This window comes from Heteronotia binoei, chromosome 2 (genome assembly GCF_032191835.1).
Source record: "Heteronotia binoei isolate CCM8104 ecotype False Entrance Well chromosome 2, APGP_CSIRO_Hbin_v1, whole genome shotgun sequence".
In the NCBI taxonomy this organism is placed as follows: Eukaryota; Metazoa; Chordata; class Lepidosauria; order Squamata; family Gekkonidae; genus Heteronotia; species Heteronotia binoei.
Window position 1 is genome coordinate 111,580,401 of NC_083224.1, and position 17,989 is coordinate 111,598,389.

Below are 17,989 nucleotides of genomic sequence, written 5' to 3' on the forward strand. Positions count from 1 at the left end.
GTGGTTAATGTAGTTATGTAGTAACTACAGTTTGAGTCCAGTGGCACCTTTAAGATCAACAAAGCTTTATTCTGGGTATAAGCTTTTGTTTGCACACACACTTCTTCAGATATTGGCAACTGAATATTGTTATATCAATGTAACATTATAACTATATGTCAAGGTTCTCTGAATTTTTTTTAAAGCTTTCCTTTTATTGCGGAGATATAAGAGGCTAGAGACTTTTTAAATGAAAGCTGGGTGTCAGGAACAAGTCCCTGATAGTTATAGCTTGAGATGGCACCGCTGTTTGTTTTGCTAGTGGTGTTATCTTTGCTCATTAATGATTTATTATGTTGTTTCCTTGGCATCTATATGATATACTAACCTCATAGTGTGATTGTATCCATAACCCCCATTGATATCTTTAGCTATTTAGTATTTTGTGTGCAGTGGGATGTTTCAGGCCTGCAGATGGAAGAGGAACATGGGGAGACAACTCTAATCTAATCTCTTTGGGTAACACTGATAGGAGCCAACTGAAAAGGGAAGAGTATGTGGAATGTTACCTTGACGGGAGATAACACTGAGGCCTGAGAAAAGACTTTATAAATTCAAAAGACTTTTGGCAGGTTCAGGTAAAGGGGAGACATTAACCTATAATTGCTAGGGGTCTGCCAATTCATTTAGTCTGTGAAACCAGAGAGCTCACAGGTATGAGTAAGGTATATAACTTAGAACACTCCGTGAGAGCTTTAACAAATACATATATTTAAAACAAGGTTTTAAACCACAGTATTTTTCACATATTAATTTGGAATTATTTTACAGTCCATTTTACAATATACAATGTTTTTCTTTTTGTTTGTAGAACTTCCTGGAGTCCAATGCAGGTGTGATTGCAGTTCCCAAACTGGTGTGGCTGCAACTGGACTGCTGCTTCCGTCCTTTCAAGATAAGCTAAGGACAAATAGAAGTGTGGAGCCGTGCTTGATCCTTGGAGATAGACAGAGCAGTGCCAAATTGAAATTGTATCCCTTGGTGAGCTGCCTGAAGAAGGATTCACTCTGAAAGTGGATGGAAGCAGCAGTTCAGTTGCAGCCACACCAGTTTGGGAATGGCAATCACACCTGCATTGGACTTCATGAAGTCCTACCAATGAAGAAAAAACATTGTCTATTGTAAAATGGACTGTAAAATAATTCCAAATCTCCCCCCTCCCTCTCTCCAGCCCTCCCTCTCTCTCCCTCATCTATAATAACTCATTTGCATATGCCATACCCCTGATATCAGGGAGTGTCATATGCAAATGAGTTATATTTTGTAGATTTTGTATTTTGTTGTATAACAATCTCCTGCACCCTTTTCCTACAGAGCAACCCCTGCATGTAACAATATACCAATATGATTGTGTATTTTATGGGTATTTTGTAGGTGCCTGAAGAAATATGTGTGCACATAAAAGCTTATACCCAGAAAAAACCTTCACTGGTCTTAAAAGTTCCACTGGACTCTAACTTTGTTCTGACTGCCCACTTGAATCCATCTTGAGAAATGCAGTTAGCAAACCATCTTGAGAATTGGTTTGGAATGAAGCAAGGATGGTTGAAGAATTCAGAACAAGATAACAATCTTTTGTACTAAGGATTCCAATTAATCACACACAATATTAATATTCTTTTCCAAATGTGTATTTTTTAGGGACAAAATTAGAACACTTTGCAAAAATTGCATGGAAAAACCATAGCCATTCAACCAATAATCCGTGAGTATGGTGCTTTATTCAGAATTCTAGTAAGAATTAAATTTGAGAAGGCGGGGAATTATATTTCTAAGAAACTATATAAAACAGTCACTTTCATGGCAGTTATTATTGAAGGATATTTCATTTTAAAAAGATAGAAAATTGCTAGTTAGGGGCATCTGGCTATTACCCATGAAAGCCAAATGGAATCTCCATGTTTGGAGACAATGGATTGGATTCTGTGAATCTCTTCTGCTAGTGGAGGCACCAAGAGCACTCCACTCATAGAACAAATGGGCAAGATGCAGTCTAGCAGCTCTCTGGATAGAAGGTGCAAACAGAGGAAGATCTATTCCACTTGTCCTGCTGCAGAGCTATTGGAGGAGTCTGGCAAGTTGTAGTTAGAAAGATTATCGAAATTGACCCTGATCTAACAAGCAGTTTTTTGTGTTATATTTTAAAATATAATACAGTGCCTTTTGAAATACTAAAATTAAATTGGCTTTTTATGTTTTTCTTAGGAATTCCCAGTTTCAAAAGGAGTACAGTTTAGAAGAAATCTTACAGTCTCGTAAGGTTTTTGATTTCTTGACAGTTTTGCAGTGTTGGTAAGACTGGTGTGTTAGTGTTTATTTATCTAAAGGTGTTTATGCTTCATGTCTCAGTTGGAAGGGTATGCACAGTGCTTCCCTTTATACATGAAGGGATGTACCCCATCTATGCATATATCTGGTATATTACCTATAATATATAAAAACCATACTACCATTTTTTTCAAGTTTTCAGTCTGCATGTATAAGTTGCTAGGAGTTGTGATGAAGCATGGGTCCTTATCACACATGATAAAGCATGATCTGGCTGTAATCAGCACTCTTAAGTTTGATTTCAGTGGAATAGAGTGCATGTTTAATTCTGCCATTAAAAACAATAAGATTTGACTTTGGCTATATTTTGCCTGTAGGATGCATGTATTTGTATATTGAAAGACGAGCATCATGGCCTTCAAACACACGTGACATGCAGGTTATGTGTCATAACTTCCATTATATGTGAAGTAGTCCTTTGTCTAGAGACAAATCAAGGAGATGCTGTCAAGTTCTCTGCCAGTAGATTCCTTCCAGTTCAGCTTCTGGCCAGGGCCTGGGACCAAGACAGCTCTGGTTGATGATCTCCAGTTATACCTTGATGCAAGGGGACTGGTGCTACTTGATTCTGTTGAACCTATCAGCTGCCTTTGACTTAGTGGACCACTTGGTCCTGGTCAACTGCCTAACCTCCCTGGAGGTGAGGGCCTTGAGTTGGTTTTACTCATTCCTCCAGGGTTGGTACCAATGTTCCCTCTAAGCTGAGTTAGCATGAGCTAGATCAGATTTTTAGCCTCCAGCTCACACATTTTTGTCTTAGCTCAGGAAAAATGGTCCCAGAGCACAATAATTGATGCAGTAGCTCACAACTATGCCAGTAGCTCACAATGCAGAATTTTTGTTCACAAGACTCTACAGCTTAGAGGGAACATTGGTTGGTACCAGAGGGAAATCATGGGTGAAGAGAAGGTAGTAATGAGTGAAGAGAGGTTGTCACCACAGGGTCTAACTTGTGGAGTTCCAGTGTTATTTAACATCTATATGTGCCCTCTGGCAGAGAGTGTCAGGAGGTTTGGAGTTGGGTCCCATCAATATGCGGATGACACCCAGTTGTACTTCTTAGTTGAGAAGTGACTGGTGGGGTAGCTGGAATTCCAGTCTTGGCCTGCTGCCTGGATGCAGCGGTGGAATGACTAGATGAGAATTGGTTGAAGCTAAATGAATCGAAGACAGAGATCATGTGACTGGGGAAGCCCAGACTGCTGGGGTGGCCACTTTGACTGACCCTTGATGGGGTTCAAATTTCTACTGCCAACTCTATCAAGGGTTTGGGGGTGTGGCTTGATTGTTGCTGTCCATGAACAAATGTGTCCTTGGTGGCACAGACTGCATTTTACATTTATTCCAGGCCTGCCAACTAGCTCCTTATCTATCTCAGGTGGACCGTGCCATGGTAATTCATGCAATGGTCACCTCAGGATTGGACTACTGTAATGAGCTCTACAGAGGGCTACCTTTGAAGATGCTTCAGAAACTGCAAGTAGTCCGGAATGCAGCTGTCAGATTGCTGACAGGAACATCCCAGTCAGTGCATATAAAACCTATCCTATGACAGCTGCCCTGACTCCCAATTAGTTTCTGGTGCCAATTCAAAGTGTTGGTACTCACCTTTAAGGCCCTAAATGGCCTGTGGAACCACCTCTCCCATCATGATTCTCCCTGACTTCTCCAGTCTTCATATCAGAGTTTATTGGAGGTACCTGGTTCACAAACTGTCTGCCTGGTGTGAACAAGGGTGAGGGCCTTCTCAGTTGCAGTCCCTGTCCTGTGGAACCAGCTGCCTGAAATGGTGTGTACCTTGTGGGACCTCTCTAGGGAATTTGAGGCCATTCTTTTTCGGGCAGCTTTGGGTAATCATGATCCACCAGGCAGCTGGTGAAGTATGCTCCAGCTGTGTCTTCACCATCTGTGTATCCTACTCTGGTTGCTAGTGTATAGATTTTGACTGGGAAAGATTTTTAATTGTTTTATATTCAACTTCCATCTTCTTGTGCAGCCCCACATTGGAACTGTGTTTGTGCAGGCCAGTCACTGGCATCTGATTTTCTAATAAAAACTCCAAAAATGGGGGCACTCCATCTCTCTTGGAGCTGAGTTATGTGCAAAATTTCCCACCAGTCAGAGGACCATGAGTGCACCCTTCCTTCAGTTCCTTTTTTGCGGTTGTGTGGATAGGATGCTTCTAGCCTCCATTGGTTTTTTGTCATTCTAGTGAATATTATGTTTTTTCATCATCACCAAGTGGCCTTTGACGCAGGAGATTCCCCATATTAATGTTTGGGCTATACGATTTGCCCTTACCTCATTTGGTTTAGTGGTTAAGAGCAGCAGATTCTAATCTGGAGAACCGAGGTTGATTCCTCACTCTTCCACATGCAGTCAGCTGGGTGACATTGGGTCAGTCACAGTTCTCTCAGAGCTCTCTCAGCCCCACCTACCTCACAGGATGTTGTGAGAAGACGAAGGGAAGGAGATTGTAAGCTGCTCTGAGACTCAGTGAAGGGTGGTGTATAAATCCAGTTCTCCTTCTTCCTTTAAGGACAAGAGGGTGCTAATCCAGATGGACAACACCATAACAATAATAATAATATACTGTTTCAACAGGCAAGGGAATACTTGTTCCCAGAAACTCTCCTTGGAGGCCAGTACAGCATGAGAAGTAGCCATAAGCGTTAGGGCCATTCCTAGGACCATCTACATAGCAGGGTTGTTGGACACAGAGGTAGATGTTTTGAGCAGGGTCTACCAAAACAATTGCAACTGGTCCATCCAAGACAAGTACATCAAGGCAGTCTTTGACAAGTGGGCTTTCTCCTGGTAGATCTGTTTGCCGCAGCAGTGCCGGGGAGGCCCACAGTAATTATGTGGCGGACAAAGGAGAAAAGACAGCTTTGGGTATTATAAAGTTGTTTAGGTCAAAGGGGGGAAATTTTGTTCCAGCTGCCCTTAGGCTTTTCAAATTTAAGATCATACTACAATTACTGTATGGAACGTTTTTAGGCCTCTCTGAGTCTTGCTTTTTGCCTTTAGAACGGGTCCAATCTAAATTTTTAAGAGCAGTATTACGGGTCCCAAATTGTGTCTCAAATTCTATGATTCGATTAGAAACAGGGATGGTGAAAATAACTGCCAGAATAACTCCTCATTAAACCTTTGGTTTAAGATATATAAAAACTCTTGCGGTCTTGCACCATTAATTTTGCAGGATGATTTTCAATCAAGCTGGCTTAAAGAAGTCCAAACTAAGTTAACTCAGCTTGGACTTTCCCCTGATACAGTTTTTCATTTGGGCCATGATACAGCTAGACAGCTTTTTAAACAGAGAGTGGAAGACACAGAACGTCAGATTGACATCTCCAAATTGCCAAACTTCATTGTTGCCTTCCAAAGACGTTACTTTCTTCAACCATCCCCTTATCTGTATAGCCTGGAGAATGCCAATCAGAGAAGGGCCTTTTCTCTTGCAAGGTTAGCTGTATTGCCATCAGCAGTGGTCGAGGGTAGATATAATAAAATCCCTCTATCCCTATAATGTTGGTGCAATAGAGACAACAATACGTGTTTTACTTCATTGCCTGATATATAATGATATTCATTTGACGTTTATTTCTCCAGTATTATCAAAAGGTTCCAAAATCTCTGACGAAGAGATTGTTAATAAATTTCTTTCTGACGAGAACCCGATTAGTAAAAAAAATTGTGAAATTCTGTATTCAAGCAATGAAATTGCGCTCCATTTATGTTTCTCAAGGAAATGTGGGAAGCTGAATTGCATAATTGTCTTACTAGAGCTGTAAATCTATGTATTTAATTTTAGCAAGTTTTAATCATTTTATTGTGTAATCATTTTCCTTGTGTGATTGTTGTGATATTTATATATTTCTATATTGGCCATGGGCTGTTAATAAATCTAAATCCACAGCAGTTTCCAGGAAGGCACCAGAGTTCTGCTCCTTGGTGGGCAGCAACCCAGCATGTTTGGCAAATGTGTTCCAGTTTCTTTGGTCAGACATGCTTTTGTACACTAACCCTCCCTTCCTAACAGGGTTATAGGCAGGGTTTTTATTGAGCAGGAATGCAGAGGAATGCAGTTCCAGCTGGCTTGGTGTTGGGATGTGTGGCCTAATATGCAAATGAGTTCCTGCTGGGCTTTTTCTACCAAAAAACCACTGGTTATAGGGAAAATGATAGCAGACCAGATGGATGGTATACTGGTAGCTCCCTTCTGACCAATGTTCCCTCTAAGCTGCAGAGTCTTGTGAGCAAAAATTCCACTTTGTGAACTACTAGTATTAAAGTTCTGAGCTACTGGCATTAAAGTTGTGAGTTACATAAATGATTGTGCGCTGGGGTCATTCTTCCTGAGTTAAGACAAAAATGTGTGAGCTGGAGGCTAAAAATCTGCGAGCTAGCTTACGCTAACTCAGCTTAGAGGGAACACTGCTTCTGACCTCTCAGATATGGTTTGCCGAACTACTTTGCATAGCAAAAGGGAACTACATACCCTTTCCCACTGTTTCAGACCTACTAATGCTCAAAGGTCTTATGTATCATGATGTAGCAAGGCTACACTTAACAGCTTGCTGGATCCAGCCCTAGGGCGATCCTGGAGAGCCAGTTTAGCGTAGTGGTTGTGTGCGGAATCTTATCTAGGAGAACCAGGTTTGATTCCCCACTCCTCCACTTGCAGCTGCTGGAATGGCCTTGGGTCAGCCATAGCTATCTCAGAGCTGTCCTTGAAAGGGCAGCTTCTGTGAGAGCTTTCAGCCCCACCTACCTCACAGGGTATCTGTTGTGTGTGTGTGGGGGGGGGGAGGTAAAGGAGATTGTAAGCTGCTCTGAGATTCAGAGTATAGGGCAGGGTATGAATCCAATATCATCTTCTTTCAAGAAGTTCTAATTGTTCTCCCATGAGCCCAGAAATCCTCAACCAGGCATTCTTATGATAGGAAATGGAGCCATTTTGAATCTTGGACTAGTGCCAGGAATAAAAATGCCTTTTGACCTGCCCAATGGACTTAGTCTTGGAATACCTATTGTCTTTGGTAGAATCAGGCCTAGCTGTATCCTTGATTAAGACACATTTAGCAGCCATTGCTGCTTTTCATAAGGATGTACAAGGGTCCATTGTTTTTGCGCATAAATTGGTACAGCTTTTTCTGAGAGGACTGTGTAATATGTTTCCTACAACACCTAGTATCATGCCACAGTGATCCTTGCCCTTGGTGTTACCTTATTTAATGAAGTTCCTTTTTGAGCCTTTGGCTTCCTGTTTATTGAGTTTACTCTCTAGGAAAGCAGCCTTCTTAGTAGCTATCACCTCAGCCCAGAGAGTTAGTGAATTAGCAGCACTTAGGACTAACCTTTTCTTAAGATTTTTGAGTTTTAAAGTATTTAGTTTTAAAAGAAGGGTATAGGGAAAGAAAAGGGGGAAGGGAACAATAAAAAACTAAAAATCAGTAATATAACCATTTCTACTATCACATTTTGTACAATAAATTCTCAGTAACAACAGTAAAGTCTGTAAGTTTGCTATCATGATGTCTTAAACTATATATTACCATAATTTTTGTTAACTGTAACCACACTCAGTTTGCTCTATAAGTCTAAGTTATATTATGGTACATAAACTTAATAATTAGTCTTAATCCATTCATACAATGGTGTCCAAAGTTCCTTTATGTCTTGATTGGTATCTTCTTTCAATATATCAGTCAAAATGTCCATTTCTGCTATTTCAAGTATTTTCTCCAGGAGTTCTTTTGAAGGCACTTCTGTCCTCTTCAAATATTTAGCTTATATTATTCTAGCTGTAGTCACTGTGCATATAATCAAATGCTTAGCTTTTTTGTCTATTGCTTCAGGTACAATATTCAAAAGAAACAGCTCAGGTTCAAAAGGTATAGTCAGAAGCAATATTTTCTGGAGCATTTCATGAACCATTTCCCAATAGCCCATTACATTTTTGCAAGTCCACCAAGCATGGTAGAAACTACCCACATGAGACTTACACTTTTTTAAGATTTTCAATGAGCGAGTGGTTTTGCACCCTAGTGCCTAGTGTCTAAATTCCACTTGCTCAATAGATTGTCCTCCCAGTGCTTTTCTCCCTCTCCAAATTCACAGGCAGAGAAGACCCTGTATATCCTGGTTGTTAGGAGGGCTCTCCTATATTATTTGGAAAGAACCAGGCCCCAAAAAGGGCAGGTTGGCTTCAACCCAGTTTTATTATTATGGTCAGCAACCAGATCCAACTGACAAAAACATTATCAGGTATACAGATATTCAAGTTAAACTCCAGTTAAAATAAAAATAGAAAATTTAACAAAAAATATCAGTCCAATCAGTTTCCAGATGGGTGGTAGCCACCATCCATTCCTGCTACAAGGCAATGGAGGACAATGTCCTCTCAACATGGAGGCACACTCTGCCTGGGCACAAGGATTGCCAGCTGCCTTCTGGACATCTGCAGGGCTGCAACCTGGTCGACAGAAGACACTTTTGTGAGGCGTCACACTCTAGATCTGTAGGCAAGAAAGGAAGCAGATGTGAGCAAGGCTATTTTACAGACCTTATTCCAGTGAGAGTCTCACCTCACTGCCTTTGGTGAGTAGCTCACTAATGGTCCCATTGTGGGGCTGCAAGAGAAGATGGAAGATGAAAAAAGAGTTGCAGTTATCTGTAACTTCTGTTCATTGAAGTCTTCTGTGCAGACACACATTCCCTCCCTCGTTACCCCTCTGTGAGCTCTCATATGGCTGGTTGTGCAAAAAAGGGTAAAAATAATAATTGTTGTTAATTTATTAAACATTAATGAGAGGGATCATGGTGGCTTAGTGGGGGCTAGGGGAGGGGGATGCTTGCTGTTGCAGCATGTGATGCACTGGAGGGAAATCCTGCACATGTGCAGACTCTGAGAGCGGTGAAGTGTCCCCATTTTCTCAGTTTTAATAATAATAATAAATAATAATAAATTTTATTTGTACCCCGCCCTCCCCTGCCGAAGCAGGCTCAGGGCGGCTGACAATACGGTGACCAATGGTGCACCAACAATAAAACAGTTACATTAGAAACATTAAACATTAATTGACCTTAAAAACCTGATTAAAACAATTAACTAAAACATATTATAACGCTATCCTTGACGCTCTTCTAGTTGATGCTGATGGCGGATTTTCTTCGTTATCAGTATAATTCAGTTATTCGTAAGCTAATTTAAAAAGGGTGGTCTTGCAGGCCCTGCGGAACTGATCAAGGTTCCGCAGGGCCCGCACCTCCTCTGGAAGTTGGTTCCAGAGATATGGGGCTGCGGCTGAAAAGGCCCGAGAGCGAGTGTTCTGTAGTTTGATTTGTCTTGGCCCAGGGGTAGTCAGTCTGTTCTTTCCTACTGACCTCAGTGCTCTCTGGGGTTCATACGGGGAGAGACGGTCCTTCAGGTAGGCTGGTCCTCGGCCATATAGGGCTTTAAAGGTGATAACCAGCACTTTGTACTGGACCCGGTATACAATCGGTAACCAGTGCAGTTCGCGTAGCCCCGGCCGTACATGTTCCCATCTTGGGAGACCAAGCAACAGCCTGGCCGCCGCGTTCTGCACTAGCTGTAACTTCCGGGTCCGGCACAGAGGCAGCCCCATGTAGAGGGCGTTACAGTAGTCCAATCGTGAGGTGACCGTCGCATGGATCACCGTTGCTAGGTCCCGACGCTCCAGGAAAGGGGCCAACTGCTTTGCCCGCCTCAGATGGAAAAATGCTGACTTGGCAGTGGCTGTTATCTGGGCCTCCATTGATAATGAAGGCTCCAGTAAAACACCCAGACTCTTCACCTGCTGCGCCGCCTTTAGCTGCACACCATCGAAGGTCGGGAGGGATATTTCCCCCCCTGGAGCGCCGCGACCCACACAGAGAACCTCTGTCTTTGCCGGATTCAGCTTCAGCCCACTCAGTCTAAGCCACGTTGCGATAGCCTGTAACGCCCGATCCAGGCCTTCCGGGGGGGAGGCGGGCCGGCCGTCCATCAGCAGATAGAGCTGGGTGTCATCTGCATATTGGTGGCAGCCCAGCCCAAACCTCCTGGCAATCTGGGCAAGGGGGCGCATATAGATGTTAAATAACATCGGGGAGAGGACTGCTCCCTGAGGCACCCCACAATCTAGTGTGCGCCTCTGGGATCGTTCACCCCCGATCGCCACCCTTTGTCCCCGACCCGTGAGGAAAGAGGAGAGCCATTGTAAAGCAGACCCCTTAACCCCAATGTCGGCGAGGCGGTGGATCAGTAGCCGATGGTCGACCGTATCAAATGCAGCCGACAGATCTAATAACATCAGCACTGCTACACCGCCTTGATCCGACATTTAGCTAGAAAACAAAATGCCCAAGGCTGGCCTGCACAAGCAAAGTTCCAATGTGTGTCTGCACAGAAGACATTGATGAACAGCAGTTACAGTTAAGTGTAACTTTGTTTTTTTAGTTTATTTGTTGTATCATTTGTACTGTTTTATTGGATGTATTTTGAAAGTTGTTAGCCAACTCGAGTCCTACACAGGGGAGAGAGAGTGGGATGTAGATTTTTATAATACAAATAATAAAGTTTCTGCTTTGGCCTTATAGACCCAGACAATATTTCCTTGACCTTGAAGTTTTCTCTGTGACAAAGTAAGTTAGATCCTATGATCTGTCCTCTGAAAGCATTGGTGATTGCATTTAGTCTCAGCTCTCCCCTTTTCCCAGCAGCGAGTTCTAATGGGAATGCTCATTAGAGAGGTTGCAGGACCTATGTGGAATAAAGCTGTGCAACTTTGGCGGCTGCAGTGGCGCAGAGAGGGATAAAATAGCTCTTGCATAGCTGTTACTCATTGTGATCCTGCAACCCCAAGAATAAACTTCTCTAGTTTTAGAAGGAGAAGATGATATTGGATTTATTCTCCGTCCTTCATTCTGAATCTCAAAGTGAACTACAATCTCCTTTACCTTCCTTTCGCACAGCAGATACCCTTCGAGGTAGGTGGGGCTGAGAGAGCGCTCACAGAAGCTGCCCTTTCAAGGACAGCTCTGTGGGAGCTGTAGCTGATGCAAGGCCATTTCAGCAGCTGCAAGTGGGAGGAGTGAGGAATCAAACCCGATTCTCCCAGATAAGAGTCCACGCTGTTAACCACTACACCCAACTGGCTCTCTCAGGAGTAGTTACTGTGGGAAGGTGAGATTTGGGGAACTCGGGCATTATTGCATGGACCTTGCAAAGGTTCTTGTACTGGAGCAAACCCAGTATTTACAACTTCTGGAGTAAAACTATTTTAATAAATTTATATCATGGACCATATTTACTTAATTTAAGTGTGTTTATTCTACACCTTCAGTTTTTATTTCAGTGCAATGTCATTAATTGCCTTTGGGGTAAGTGGCAACTTCTATTTTGCTCATCATGTATTTTCATCACATCTCTTATTTTTGAGCAAAAAAAAAAAATCAAAAGATTGAATGATTTATACTCTCTGTATTTCTTAGTCCAACATCTGATGGTGCAGCGGCTGCAATATTGGCTAGTGAAAAATTTGTGAAAAATAATGGATTAGAGTCAAAAGCTGTTGAAATTGTGGCTCAAGAGATGACTACTGATTTTCCAAGCTCTTTTGAAGAAAACAGCTGTATTAAAGCAGTAAGATGTATATTTAATCTGCATTTGGCTACAAAAGACACACACAAGGTGCTGACAGTCACCTACAAGATAGCTATGGAAACTACCTATGTTGCTTCTAGTGAATTGGTTGCACTCTTGCTTGAAAAGGAATCTGGTTCTTTACACAAGTAACAGAATATTCTGTGTAATGTGTTGTCAATTTCAGTGCATGCATTATAGCTGTGATTAATGAAGTTGAACAAAAAATGTGCAAATTTACATGAACGCATGGAGATTAACTATGAATGGATGGCATATTTTGTGCATTGTCTGCTCACGCATAGGCTCTAAATGCATATTGACCAGGGAGAGTGCAAATTCAAATAAATTCCTTTCCAGATCTTCTGGGCAGCCATAAACTGTTTCAGCTCATCCTGTTCAGGCCAATTTGCTTCTGGTTTGGCCTAAATCTCTTTCAGTTGACCCAGGTGCTGCTGTGCAGCATCTTCCCTGAGTTTTGCAGATTACAGCATGCCGTGATAATCTGTAATTATAGCTATAATCATTCAGTTAACATTTCAAGTTTCAGCTATGTATTTATTGTAATAACGCTCCCAGTGAAGAGGTGTCAAACTGATTTGTTACAAGGCTGGATGTGACATAACTGTCACTTTGTTGGGCTCGGCCATGTGTGTCACAAAATGCAGTGCCATGTACTGGAGATATAAACTTTGTAATGGACAAAGGAAATCCAATACAAACAAATAAAACAATTGATTCCTATCTGTGAAAGCAGTTGATTTACTGGGGAGCCCACGAAAGCCCAATAAATGTATTTAAGCAAGACTAGGTTTTTCCCAAAGGATACCATGAAAGGAGGAGTACCTTATTTCCATACATACCAGTTTCTTGCAGTCCTTATGTTTGACACCCCATGTTTAGTCCTTAATGGTGGTTGAACAAATGTATTTATAGATAAGGCTCTCTTTATTGTAAATTATGAAATGTGCAGCAAGGCACTTGGATCTTGCAGCTTCTGGAATGGGCTTGGGTCAGCCATAGCTATTGCAGGAGTCGTCCTTGAAAGGGCAGCTGCTGTGAGAGTCCTCTCAGCCCCACCCACCTCACAGGGTGTCTGTTGGAGGAAGATACAGGAGATTGTAAGCCGCTCTGAGTCTTTGATTCAGAGAGAAGGGCGGGATATAAATCTGTAGTCGTCTTCTTGTAATATGAGCAGGTCAAATACATTGACTTGTGGTTTGTTGTTAATAGGTTGGCTATGATATGACTAAGGAGGCTGCCAAAAGATGTTTTTCAAAAGCAGGCCTGAAACCTGAAGATGTGGATGTGATTGAACTTCATGATTGTTTCTCAGCTAATGAACTAATCACTTATGAAGCTCTGGGACTTTGTCCTGAAGGTATTATTTAACTTAGATACATTTTTAAACCTTTATAGACACTTAGGTCACAGCACAGTATACTTAAACTCCTGATTTTTGTGTTCTACTTTAAACAGAACAGCAGTTTGCAGGTCTCTTTCTAATACTAGATATAATTATGATTTTCTTTGTAGAAACCATGGCATTTATACCTTAAAATGCATAAACATTGTCAGGTTCTGCAGTCCAGCTCTCTTCAACCACTCCAGTGTCCTATACCAGGGGTGGCCAATGGTAGCTCTCCAGATGTCTTTTGCCTACAACTCCCATCAGTCCCAGCCATTGGCCGTGCTGGCTGGGGCTGATGGGAGTTGTAGGCAAAAACGTCTGGAGAGCTACCGTTGGCCATCCCTGCCCTATACAGTAGGCTGCTTACCTGCTCTTTCTGAGGTCTCAGCTGTGGAAAGAGAGGGGGTTTGAGATTTATCCCATCCTCCTCCTTTCCTCCAGCTGACTGCTGTGCTACTTGGAGCCTTGTCAGCTTTTCCCTGACTTTTGAAGGCCAGCCTTAAAAAAAGCACGTAGGTCACAACTTCCTGGCTCTCACCGGAGGGATAACCTTCTCTCCTAAGAGCTGGAATGTTGAACCCTTTCCCCCCCTTACTTTAACCCCCTTATTCTTATTTAACCCCATAACTTCCTTCCTGATCCCAGTATTTTTGCTCAATTGGTGGCTCGTGGCTGCTGGCCAAATAGCCAGTGGGACTCCCACCATGGCTGGAACACTACTACCCCCCCCAGTGGCTCTGTTCCATTCCTAGTGGGGAATCAGGAAACCCCCAACACATATGCCAACTACTTTGCTAAATTATACGTTTAATGTTCTTCAAGTATTGTAGATCTTTTAGGTTTTTCCAAAATGTTCTTGTTTATTTTCCCATGGCCTCAACATTTCCAGAAATGTTATATTTCTAGTGAGCATGCCAGCTTGGTGGATAATACGAAAACTGTTCAGGATGGAGAAATCCAAAGCAAATAAACTACACATATTACTTGTATTTTATTCATACATGTCACATTAAGATCAGTGTAGCGTGGAACATATTATCTGCATAGAATACAACAAAAGACCTCATTCTAATGCAAGCTATTTCTTTGTACATCACTAAAAGGGGTTTGGAGTTAATGAGAAAAAATTGTTTAGACATTGATTCCATTTTTTAAAAAAAGCTTACTGTATGTCTGTTTATCCCTGTTATAAAAAGAAGCCTTTCTCTGCTGCTGAAGGTAAGTAATGTTTAAATGGGTAGCTTGTTCTCCAGTTACTTTCATGAGGTATTGGTATTGATCTCAAGCAGATCTCTGGAGACATGGCCTAGAAATAAATAGTATGATAGGTAAGACTAAACCTGGTAGTAAGATTCATACAGAGCCTCATAACATGTTATTCACACATGCTAGGAACAAAAGACGAATGGCAGCTATGGCAAGTAGCTGTTTGGAATGGTAGGCAACACATAGACATGTGATGTTATCTCCTCATCTGCAACTTGTTTATTCTAAGTTGCCTCCACCAAGTCATTTTTCCCTTGTAGGATTCCATACACAATTTGAAATGGTAACAGGGTTGGAACAATTTATATACCTCTTTTTCTTCTAGCGCAGTGTTTCTCATTTGCAGGGTTGTGACCCGGTACCGGGCCATGGAAGCCTCACTACTGGGTCACAAGATAAGCCAAAGCTAGCCCCACCCCCAGCAAAGCATGACCTCTGCTCTGCTTCCTTCCTTTCCCCGTCTCTCTGTTGTGCAGAAAAAAGTTAGCCTTGAAGACTGACACAGGCTGCAAAGCCTGAGCTCTGTTTGGCTTCCTTCCTTCCCCTGTCTCTGTTGTGCTGTCTCTCCTTCCTTCTCCCCCCCTCCCAGTGCTTAAGAGAAAAGCTGGAGTCCACTGGCACTTTAGGCCCATGAAGTGTTCTTCAAGGTATGAGCTTTCATGTGCCTTGCAGTATGCTCTTTTGGGGAGATTTCCCTGGGAGGCCTGGGCGGCAAAGAAGGGTGAGTGTGTTTTTTTTTCAGCTGAGAGGGGCAGGGAGTGGGCATTCCAGTAGCCCACTCGTTACCAAATGACCCTTGGGCAGAATTGTTGTTGGCTGGGGTCATCTAATGGTGAGAGAGGCTTTTCCCCCCCCCTTCCTCTCCCACTTTCTTTCTTTCTTTCTTTCCCTGCAAGTGATGCTCTGTCAGTATTCTTGGTGTTGGAAGGGAGAGAAGCAACACTGGGAGGGCTTCTAGTGCCCTGGCCCCACTGGTGGACATTCTGGTGCTTTTGGGGCATTGTATGAGAGAATTTTGGACTGGATAGTCCAGTGGCCTGATACAACATAGTTCCGCTTATGTTCTTTCTTTCCTTGTCTTCTTTTCCTCTCCTTCCATTTCATTTTTTCCCTTTCTTTCCTTCCATTTTTACTGGATGAAACTTTTCTGTTCATAATACTGTTGTTGCAGACATAGGAGCTCTGCCAATGAAAAGTTGGCACCCCCAGTTGTAGCCAGCTGGCCTTTCTATGAGATTTCTGTGTAAATGAGTGAGAGGTGTGGGGCAGAAAGAAATTATTGGAGATTACTGCAGTATATCTCAACAGCACTGGAAGTGATGGTACTATGAACTTGGCACCATTTTACTGGTCCTGCTTTTAACAGCTGTCTGACACCAAAATTAAACAACTCCTGTAGATATTAAAAAGGATGAAAGAAGTTCACTGGCTAAATATCTGCAAAACAGGTTGTTTTTAAAGGCATGGGAGACAGCCAGTAAAAAGCTGCAGGCCCCTCATAAATATCCTTTTTGGGATAACTACAGAAAAGCTTGTATGAACTTCATATAACTGGAAATTAATTCATTAATTGTAATAGAATTCTCTGCTATCTTTCACAGCAGTTTCCCAGTGTTTCAGCCAAAGAAAAGTATGAAAAATAACTGTTGAAAGATTTTCTTGAAACCAAGCAAGCTTGGTTATAGCTTGAGTCAGGGTTCCAGTAGTAGCAGCTGAAGGAAGGGCCTACTAAATGTTTCAGCATATTTTGAGGTAGAGCAGCTGCCAGGGCCTAGTGTGGGTGATACACAGTGCTGTCATTCCTGATGGCAATGGCAACAGCACTCCCAACTGCATACACTGGCCAGTGCTGTTGAGGAATGGGTGTGTAGGTGGTGCAGGAAATTGTACATGGGCATTAGGAGTACTTGCAAGCTGGAGAAGAACACACAAACAGATAGGTGCATGCAGGTGTGGGAGTGGAAAGAGAGGACCCCCATTTTGGCTCAGCATGAGTTTCAGAGACATTCTTTGGTAAATGAAGTTACTTCAGAAGAAGCAGGTTTGGGGGGGGGTGCCCTGGAAGTGACATCACAGGAAAAGGAGTTTTGGTTCAGTGTACCCCGGAAGTGACATCACTTGGCCCTTGACTAAGTGGAGAGCCAGTTTGGTGTAGTGGTTAAGTGTGTGGACTCTTATCTGGGAGAACTGGGTTTGATTCCCCACTCCACTTGCACCTGCTAGCATGGCCTTGGGTCAGCCATAGCTCTGGCAGAGGTTGTCCTTGAAAGGGCAGCTGCTGTGAGAGCCCTCTCCAGCCCCACCCACCTCACAGGGTGTCTGTTGTGGGGGAGGGAGATAAAGGAGATTGTGAGCTGCTCTGAAACTCTTTGGAGTGGATGGCAGGATATAAATCCAATATCTTCATCATCTTCTTGACACCACAGGAAATGACATAATTTCTGTCTTCTGGCTCCACCCCCAAAGTCTCTTGGCTCCATCCCCAAATTTTAGTGCGCCACGAAGGAGAAGTGTAAAAATAGCCGGGTCACAGGAAAGAAAAGTTTGGGAAACCCTGCTCTAGCGCTTTCCCTCCTGAAGCTAGTTTTCTCAAGGAAAAGCTGTCACTGTGTTCTTGTTAGGTTTTTGTTGCTGGGTTGTTTTAAACACGTTTTCTGGAAGAGATGAAGCTTCAGTTCCAAGAATAAAATGAACCGTGAAACCCCAGGGTATGTACTTCAAAAAAAGTCACTGCATCACTGTCATGATGGCTAATGGATTGTTTCCAAGTACTGTTTGATAATGGCAAAAACACTAGTTAGTACATTTAACCTACATTTAGTACTTCCCAACATTTTTCTTTATTGAGGGAGGAGAGGAAATGGCAGAAGGTACTGTGAACTGAAGCATGCATTGAAATCTGAGTATGCATGTTGAACTTGTTCGTGAGTAGTGCAAATGTTTCATTCCTTTCAGCTCAATATCTCTTTACTGAGCACCTAAGGGAGGCATCTGTAATAATTTGACTATCTAGGGATTTTATTTTGTTGATAGTGAATAGTTTTTTTCCTCCCTTTTTTTTAAAGGCAAGGCTGGTGAGCTAATTGACAGAGGAGATAATACTTACGGTGGAAAATGGGTCATAAATCCAAGTGGTGGCTTGATTTCAAAAGGGCATCCACTGGGTGCTACAGGTACTTAAAGTCTTTTATCTTTTCCAGTTTATTTTAGCATATGGATGTAGGAAATATGTTTCACTTTAAAAACAGCAGAGAAGTTGGGAGATCGTCAGTTGGTGTAACACTGTGATCAGC

At 42.5% G+C, this 17,989-nt stretch overlaps 1 protein-coding gene across 1 annotated transcript in view; it reads left to right on the plus strand.

The window, feature by feature from the left end:
* The window catches only part of SCP2 (sterol carrier protein 2), a 54,926-nt gene that overhangs the window by 10,264 nt on the left and 26,673 nt on the right, over positions 1-17,989 (plus strand). The window contains exons 7-11 of the mRNA XM_060231832.1: positions 1,681-1,744; positions 2,245-2,331; positions 11,869-12,019; positions 13,253-13,400; positions 17,762-17,869. Coding sequence (XP_060087815.1) covers positions 1,681-1,744; positions 2,245-2,331; positions 11,869-12,019; positions 13,253-13,400; positions 17,762-17,869 — 558 coding nt within the window. The remainder of the gene's footprint in view (positions 1-1,680; positions 1,745-2,244; positions 2,332-11,868; positions 12,020-13,252; positions 13,401-17,761; positions 17,870-17,989) is intronic.